Source organism: Podarcis vaucheri (genome assembly GCF_965113315.1).
Source record: "Podarcis vaucheri genome assembly, chromosome: 3".
Taxonomy (NCBI): domain Eukaryota; kingdom Metazoa; phylum Chordata; class Lepidosauria; order Squamata; family Lacertidae; genus Podarcis; species Podarcis vaucheri.
In genome coordinates, this window is record NC_138761.1 from 52,576,702 (window position 1) to 52,585,959 (window position 9,258).

General features: G+C 39.6%; 1 protein-coding gene across 6 annotated transcripts in view; it reads left to right on the forward strand.

The window, feature by feature from the left end:
* The window catches only part of RPS6KA2 (ribosomal protein S6 kinase A2), a 171,676-nt gene that overhangs the window by 144,009 nt on the left and 18,409 nt on the right, over window positions 1-9,258 (forward strand). For all 6 annotated transcript variants that reach the window (XR_014218043.1, XM_082216715.1, XM_082216717.1 and 3 more), the window contains 2 exons: window positions 2,955-3,019; window positions 8,973-9,075. Coding sequence is in view for 5 of the 6 variants with exons in the window: in XM_082216715.1 (XP_082072841.1) it covers window positions 2,955-3,019; window positions 8,973-9,075 (168 nt within the window). In the remaining variant the exon portion in view is untranslated. The remainder of the gene's footprint in view (window positions 1-2,954; window positions 3,020-8,972; window positions 9,076-9,258) is intronic.

Below are 9,258 nucleotides of genomic sequence, written 5' to 3' on the forward strand. Positions count from 1 at the left end.
GGATGTCACATGGAGGAGGGAGAAAGGTTGTTTTCTGCTGCTCCAGAGAAGCGGACACGGAGCAATGGATCCAAACTACAAGAAAGAAGATTCCACCTAAACATTAGGAAGATCTTCCTGACAGTAAGAGCTGTTCGACAGTGGAATTTGCTGCCAAGGAGTGTGGTGGAGTCTCCTACTTTGGAGGTCTTTAAGCAGAGGCTTGACAACCATATGTCAGGAGTGCTCTGATGGTGTTTCCTGCTTGGCAGGGGGTTGGACTCGATGGCCCTTGTGGTCTCTTCCAACTCTATGATTCTATGATTCTATGATTCTATGATTCTATGATTCTATGATTCTTTTTATGTTCTAGTCTCTTGCAGTAAAAATCACCATAGAGTCTTGTGGCATTTTAAAGATTAACCAAATTCTTTATGGCATAGGCTTATGCCATAATCAATTTGTTAATCTTGAAGGGGCTACAACACACACGCACACACACACTCTGCTTGCAAGAAACTTAAGTAGAAAAAAGGGGGAAATACTATAGGGAAAAGAAAAAGTGAACCTTTGTCTCTTGTAAGATTGGTCTCAGGATTATTTTTTTAAAATTACCTAATTACCCAGTTGATTAAGGAGTTCACTGACAGCAGCATCCCAGGGGATTATGGCATCTAATTAAATTTCTTTTAGAGAGCCAAACACAGGACAGAGCAACTGCAGATAGATGTGAAAACCTGCTACCGTGTCTAAGCTACATTACCAGCTTTCTGACTTGGATTCCAAATAAACATGTAAAGCTAAATTAAGTACATAATTTGATCCAATCAGAGCCGAAAAGGAAATCGGAGAGGAAAAGGAAAGATGGTTTTCCTCCGCCTTACATCCTTAGCTGCTCAACTGCTTGAGGTGGCGTGACGAAGGCTGGCTATATAGAGCATTTGATCGCACACCCACCAGTCTCTCCGGTAGAGTTCTAACAGGCAGTTGTTAACAGGATTCTTGGCAGCCTGATGTGATTGCCATCTGGCTGAGCTATAGGTCTTGCATTTCTATTGATATGTAGCTGAGGAGGAAGGAAACTCTCAGATTTTGATTTTGTTTGCTGGATCTGCTACAAATACTAATATAATCTTTAAGGTAAAAGTTTTTTTTCCCCCCATAATGCATGCATGTCAGCTGCTGCAGGCCATGAAAGGAAGCTTAAGTTTCTGGGATGTCACTCTGAAGACTGAAGTAAAAAGATATTCCTCTGCAGTTAGGCTGGCCTTGGATGGACTGATCCCACGGAGCTATCCTTAATGCTGTCCATAATCTTAGCCTATGTCTTCATTCTTTTTAAAGGCACTCACCCAGTGTTTCCCCCTAGGAATGTTTATCAACTTAATCAAACAGTGAGATACACGTAGAAAATATTCCAATGGAATTTAAGGCTCATGTAGATTTCTTCCCGGCCCCCCATACTAACAGTATTGTATATACAGTATTGTATATAAATATATCTTATATACAGTATTGTATATAAATATACTTATATAAATATACCCCAAACAGCATATTACATATTACAAAAGAAATATACTACAAAAGTGCAATATAGTGCAATTGTAAGACGTCCCAGTTTGAATTTTGCCTTGACCATGAACTTAGATGGCCTTAGGCAAGGCAAACTCTCTTACCCTTCATCCTTCCCCCTTTCCTATGTAGGATAATAATACTCACTTACCTTATAGGGGTGTTACAAGACTTGCAACTAGCTAATGCACGTGAAGTGCTTTCAATACTTGAAAGTGCCGGGCAAATACTCCTGCTCCTGCTATTATCACCACCATAGAGAGATCTAAAAAAAAGGGCATTGTGCATCTGTCATGTATTTCCACATACAAAGCCACCAAGTATCCTCTCAGGTCCTGCATTGCTTCCTCATAGTAGATTCAGTTCCCTTCCAGGGGTCCTTTAGATACAGTGCAGAGTGTTCCATAACTGGCTGAGGCTGGACTTGGGTCCCATCAGTGATGCAAGAGGATGTTATCCCTTGCACCAGCAGTTGGTCTCTGGAGCTGGATCCCGTAAGTCTCTGCCTCAGCCATAGCATTGCACTGAAAAATGTTTCATATGATCATTCACACTTGTTACAGGTAGCACTGGGGTCAGATTCTGACAATGAACATTCAGAAGATGGTTAAATAAAGGAAGATTGATGATGTGGTTGAAATGCTTGCTTTGAGTGCGTAGGCGACGTACGCTTCATAAAAGTATTTGCGTTTTTGGCCTGCCAGTGTGATTCTTTCTCTGCCCACTTATTTAACTACAGCTTCTACAGAAAACCATTTGTTCTTTTCAAGTCTGCTTATAGAATTTTAACTAGTAGTCTTTCCAGGAATTACTTTGATTAGATGTTGCTGTTCAGCACTACATAAGTGGTAAAGCACTAACTTAAAGCATAAGAAGTTATTCACAGTGAAGGGGTCAATTACGTTAGCAGGAAACAGAAGGTGAGGGCAGAATGATTCTGTTCCTCTTACTACTACTATTATTGTTATTTTTAAACTCTGGTGTACAGTACTACAGCTGAAAATAAATGCTGTATACTATTTGTGTTGGTGAGAGCGCCTTGGGACATGCATTGTTTCACAGTTCCTCTGAGGCCAACTTAGCACAATTGATGCCTCAAATAGCAACCATGGAACACAAACAGCAGCACTAAAATCCATCATTGGGCGGCCCCAACTAAAGAAGAAGAAGCCCGCTGGAATTTAAGTGCTCACATAAAAGGAGGCAAAGAAGGGACCAGACAAACCTTACTTGAAAGCCTATTTTGTAGTTTTGGAACCACAACCAGAAAGCCGCCTCTCTTGCTCGTAGCAGCCACAAATCTCTTGCTGGGGTTGCTGGAGACAATGAGAAGGTCCTCTTTATTAGAAATGATGTTCATTTTAATCCTCTTTATTATCTCGCTTTCATTGCTTTGGCAGGTGCTGGCCTTGATGGAGTTGAAGAAATTAAGCGGCATCCTTTTTTTGCTACTATAGACTGGAATGTAAGTAATTCACATGATTGTCTTGTCTGACTAGTTAGATGTGCAGCCCAAATCCAGGATTTTTCCTTGCTCAGAACAACCTGACTCCAGCACTGCTTCCCCAGTGTGTTTGCAAGCAGGAAAGCAATCCTGCATAGAGCAACTCTTTTAAACAAAAAACAAAAACCTCAACAGCTGGATTGTCTCCTACCTGTGCATTTGCACCACACAGACCTCCCTACCACATCGTCCCTCTCCTACTTCACAGTGAATCAGCTGTCAGGAGATCAAGTGAGTGCCACTGACCCACAACACCATCCACTACTGTCTACTGCCCAATTTTGGCTACACTAAAATTCTGGGTACCTGAACTGTTTTCTGTGGGGCAATAATCACTCCTCCACTAAGAGAGGCCAAAACTGTCTAGACAGTACACATATCACTCTAACCTTCTCTTTCTCTAATAGGCTAGATCTGCTTTTGTAGATGTCAGTCATTGCTACAATTCATTCATTGCCTCAAAATACAGAAAGGCTCAAGTCCTCTTCTTTCTCATAAAACAGATGAGAATAGTGCCTGCATGTTTTGCTTTATATCACAGGTAGGGATCTGAAGGGCTGGGGGGGGGCACAGCAAAATTCAGGTAAAAAAAAACACTTGAGGACAAGCAAGAGCAGTATATATTTCTGCCTCTTGGAGGGCACTGCCATTGTCATAAGAGAAGAAAAAAAGGATCCAGTGTCTTCTTTGCTTGTGGCCTTACTCTTGCTGGCATGGTTGGAGCATCTGTTTCTGTCCTCTTGTCTAGTATAGAACTACATAATTTTGTTTCCATCCAATCTGTGCTTCTGCAAATTTGTTGGGTCCAAGATTTAAAGGCAGACATGTAAGTGATGATAGCGCTGCTTCTGCATTTGACTAGATTACGAAACAAGCAGCATCCTTAGGGCTTGTTGTTGGAAAGTACAGAATGTTGCAAAGTACAGAACATCTTCAGGTATTTGGCCAAGGAACAGAGTCTGGGATTCTGCCAATTATAACCCTCCTGCAACACCACTGCAAGGCCCTCACACAGCACAACCTCTGACTCATCTTCTTTCCTACTTCAGATTCCCCCACCTTCTGCAGCATGAGAAAGAAATTGGTCTATTTTTGGAAATACTCACATCAAATCAAGCAATAAATTGACATGTGGATGGGTGGAATTTTCAATCAGGCCAAACCTTTGGTTTTTAGAGGTCCATGATAAATGTGATGGCAAATATATAAAAAAAAACAGGAATGGTTAGCTTAGAGGAAGAGACCAACTGAATTTCTTGTAGTGTTCATTGAGTCTTGTCTCCCCTCCCCTTTTCCTCAACTCTTTTTATGTCAACTTGTCATTGTGGAGGACTGGAGAAGACAGTAATTTTTAAAATAAGTAATGATTTGTTTTACTATAATATCGATAGTTTCTGCTATCAATTTCTGCTATTCTTTTTTATTATAATATTGATAGTTTCTGATAGTTATGCCTGCTTCTCATAAACTGGCAAAACCAAAAATATGCTATGTTCCTTACAATTCAGCAGCTTGTAATGCCACTTGTAATAAAAACTTAAAATATTTATTTATTAAATTTCTAGACCACCCTTCTTCTGAGCATCACAGGGCAGTTTACAAAATAAAAACTCACAAATACTCAACATAACAACAAACAAAACAATAACCCACACAGTTTAAAAGGCCATAGATTACTTAATTAGCCAAAGGCCTATGAGAAGAGGAATGGTTTTTTTTTTTCTGGTGCCTAAAATATAATTCAATTTGTAATTATTGTTTGAGTAAACTGTACTTTTAATATACCAAAAATATATTCTGTGGTAAACCAAGTTATACATAATGTATTTTATGTTCCTAAAGTAACAAAGTGACTTGTAATATGTAGAGAGTACTTTTTAAAAATAGAAAGTATGGCATTTTTGCCAATTAATTCTGTTCTTTTCTGAAACCTCTAACAGGGGGGAAACACCAATTCCACCCCCTCTCCCAACCTGGTTTCAAAATTTCTTAGAAATTTACATTTCTAATCTCAAGTTATACAACTGCTAGACAGCTACTTTTTAATGAAAGAAAGCTACACATCGGAGGCTGTGGATCATCTGGGAAGGGGACTGCTCCCCCCCCCCCAGACATAAATGTAATTGAAATGTGAGAGACTAATTTCCACATAATGAGCATATAGTTCAGATATAGTTTTTCTGGATTCAACCCAACATAATTATGCATGGGATTTTAATGTTACTATTTCAGCCTGGTTGTCTAAGGCTGTTCATCCTAGCCATAGACTGGCAACGCCACTATTTGCAAGGGACATTTCAGGGGCGGGTGGGGGTTGAGTGTAGCTTTTAAAAGCCCAGTAGCAGCAGATGGTCTGTTTGACTTGATGGTTTTCTGAATATGAACCAGCATGAGTTCTAAACGGAAGCTAGTCCTTGATGTCTTATAATGATGCTTCCAGCTGCTGAAAACGCCTTTGTGGCTAGAGAAGAGGAATAGAGCTAATGCAGGTGCTTTGTTCTCATCGCTGTTATTACTGGGAAAGGTCAGCAATGAGCTCAGTTTTGTTCCATGATCACACACTTTTCAGTCTTTCTTATACCTCTTGCCCATTCAGCACACATGGTATGAATATTGATATATTTTATTTATGGAGAAGAAAAACTTCCTTACATTCGCTGCTGGATATGATCCAAAGTATCCAGACTGCTTTTCATTAAATACTAATAAGAAAAGTAAAGACAGTCTAATTACCTATGCCACAGTATTCTTATAATATTTTCCCTTCACATTTGATGGAAGCATTGTTTCGGAATAAAAACACCACACCACAGTTCCCAGTACTAATTATAAGTAGGTATTTAAGGCTGCCAACTAATTAAATGTTCTGTATTTTAAAAAGCAAATCATTTAATAAAAATAGCTATTAAATATTACAAATATACACCTTGTATTTTGAGAATGTCTCAACAGACATTTATATCCCACCTTTTCTCCAGACATGGACTCAAGGCACAGATAAAATACAAAAGGGTAAAACATATAAAAGATACAGTAATGATTAAAACAATTTAAAAAACAACATTATCACTGGACATTGCACTCACCAGCTCAAATCCCATTAAAATCTAGTGCTACAAGTGTTTCTCTCCCACCCTCCAAGTCCTTATGCACCCCAGCTTGGCCTAATAATAAACTTCTGGTTGTTAATTACTCTGCCTGAATTGCATCCAGCCAGGGTGAGTCTGCATTGTGGCATCTCCTCTACAGGAATAAAGCAACAGTTTTGGAAATGTCCAGTTAAAAAAATTAAGATGTGATGAAGCTGCCCCTTGTCTTGTGAGGTCACCCTGCCTACAACAAATTCATTACTTGTCGTCATCCATCCTCTGTGTATATGGACCAGCAGAGGCTGAAGACTCACAAACAGAGTGGTGAGATGCCGTTGATGAATTCATCTGACCATTAAACAAAGCCATTTGGCCATCATACCCCCAAGTGCAAAGACTCCAAAGGAGAAGGGTTTTGTTTTTATCCAGTTCTTCTGCCTAAGAAATATATTCATCAAAAACATCAACTGAAGTTAAAAATAGAAATGAGCTATGTGTGCCTATTAACATAGAAATGGAAAAGTGATTCATAGATCTAAAGTGATGCCCTTTTTTGGCATCTCCTGACAGTATCGCTTTGTCAGTGCAACGGTTCAGACTCGATAATGTTCCCGAAGATAATTCATCCCTGTGTCTACTTACTGGATTGTGTGTTCATGTTCCTGTGTAGCAAGTGTATAATAGTTCAGGGAAATCATTCCTTCATCCCTGTGCAGAGCTCCTTTTTCGCGTTGCTGTGCGTCACTAGCTGTAGTGCTGCCTTTCTATTTCTGGAAGGTATCTGGAGATCAGCTCAGTTTCTCATCAAAGTCATTAGCTCTGTGAATACATTCAAATAGTCTGGAAATGGACAATCTTAGAGAAGGGTTCATAAGACTGTGCCTGTGCTCTCTCCCCTCTCCCCATTGGAACTTGTGCACCTGAGCCCTTTGGACAAGCTTTTGTTCTGGATTGATGGAACATACATTACGAACATGGAACATACAAATGGCTCATTCAGTGCACTATTTGGACAAAGGTACATATGCATAGCTCTCTGTGAACAGGTTTCCATTAACGAATGGAACACGGTCAGCAGGTGGAATCTTCTGCCGTCATCCCCATGCAATCATTTCTATGCTGTGTGAACATCTGCACTGTGCTATTCATTGCAGGAAATGACTAAATAATGCTTAATTCAATTAAATAAGTGCCCTTCCAGATGATGACTGCCAGATGCATATAGAACGCGTGTTTACATCTGCCTCTCTCATTTTTCTACCTATTTTTAAAAAGGAAATTCTGTTACACAAAGCATTCATATCTTCACAAATAATGGCAATGATGCTTAACATGTGACTCATGGTCACTTCCTTATTCTTCTTTGTGGTACGTTATATGGATCCCAGGAGAATGAGTCCTCTGTTAAGTTTACATTGAAGTCCTGGGCAGAGTTATTGGAAACACACAACAGCAGCAAGAAGAAAAGCTCTGCGTGAGGAAATGTGTAAAAGAGAGTTTGAGAAAGCAACGTTGCAAATGGCATCGGAATCTAGTCAAAACAAAGAAAACTGTGACAGGAATATTGGCCTGATATGAAACAATATCAATAAGTACAACAAACAAGTGAAGGAAGTTGGAATCAAAGATGAATTTTAAAAATTAACTTTCTGAGAAATAAACAGACACCCCATACCCCTCTTCCATCTTAAATATGTGTTCACAAATATGTGTTCTGCTTTGAAGCATTTTTTAAATCAACTTTTAAACAACTCTTACCTCATTCACCACATTAGGATTTGCAGTGCCTATCTATTTCCTGCACATGGATCACCCATTGACACACTCTCTCTCTCTCTCTCTCTCTTTTTCTTGTACAATATAAATAAATAAATAAACAGCCCCTCACATTCTTGAGTGGGATTACATGTGGCATCAAACAGATGGTTGGTTGCTTGCTTGTCACAGTCTTCACAGTGCCAGTCACTTGTTAAGGAGTGAAAGGGCTTACTGCAGACCTCCATGTTGCCTTTTCCCTCCTCTAGTATGTAGTCTGCAGTGTTAAAGCTGGCCATCTGCCTGGCACTGTGCAAAGAGACAAACACGTGTCAGCTCTGTGTGCAAGGAGCTGCACTTTGAACCCTTACCTCATTTGTCCTCACAGCAATTTTGTGTAAGGTAAATCAGTTATCGTTCCCATTTAAAGCAAGACTTCACCCAGGGCTGACAATCCCAGAAACCCCTTAGTAGTTGTTTTCATACATTGCCTCATGGCACATTACAACACTAATACCTCATTTCATAGAATCATAGAGTTGGAATAGACCACAAGGGCCATCGAGTCCAACCCCCTGCCAAGCAGGAAACACCATCAGAGCACTCCTTGTGTGATACTGCTAAGCATAGAGGAAATAGATCTTTAGGTAATAGAATATTTCAAGGGTGATCCCCACCTTTTCCTAGGCTTAGCACTGAACATAATTTCCTAAACACAAGATGCAATGTGTGTATTACAATACCACCCTATGCATGTATACTTGAAAGTATGGCCCATTGTGTTCAATAGGGCTTATTCCCAGGTAAGTGTGTATAGGACTGTAGCATGAGCGTAGCCAGGATTTATTTTTTGTGGGGGTAGGGTTTATGTTGGGGGGACAGAACCAAGTTATCTGTGATACAATTGGTCAGTTAAATATTTTTATTTATTTACTTGCTTTGGGGGAGCTGCCCTCCCTGACTACACCCATGGACTGTAGCCTAAAATATCTTTCCTGTGTTTTTGTTCTTTTATGTATCTTGTTGGCAATTATTTTAATCCATCATTTGTGGTGGTGGTTGTTTTGCAGAAGTTGTACAGGAAAGAAATCATGCCGCCTTTTAAACCTGCTGTGGGACGGCCAGAGGACACCTTTCATTTCGACCCTGAATTCACTTCACGGACACCAACAGGTAACCAGGAATAGCAGCAAGAGAAATAAAACAAACAAATTCAATGGAAAAGATCATTATCAATTTTTTTAATTCAATCTATGAATCACTTCCCGTAGAGTATCTTGAAGCGATGTCACATTAAAAACAACAGCAATAAAAGGATTTTTTTTATTCCACAGAAACTAAAACAATTCCATATGT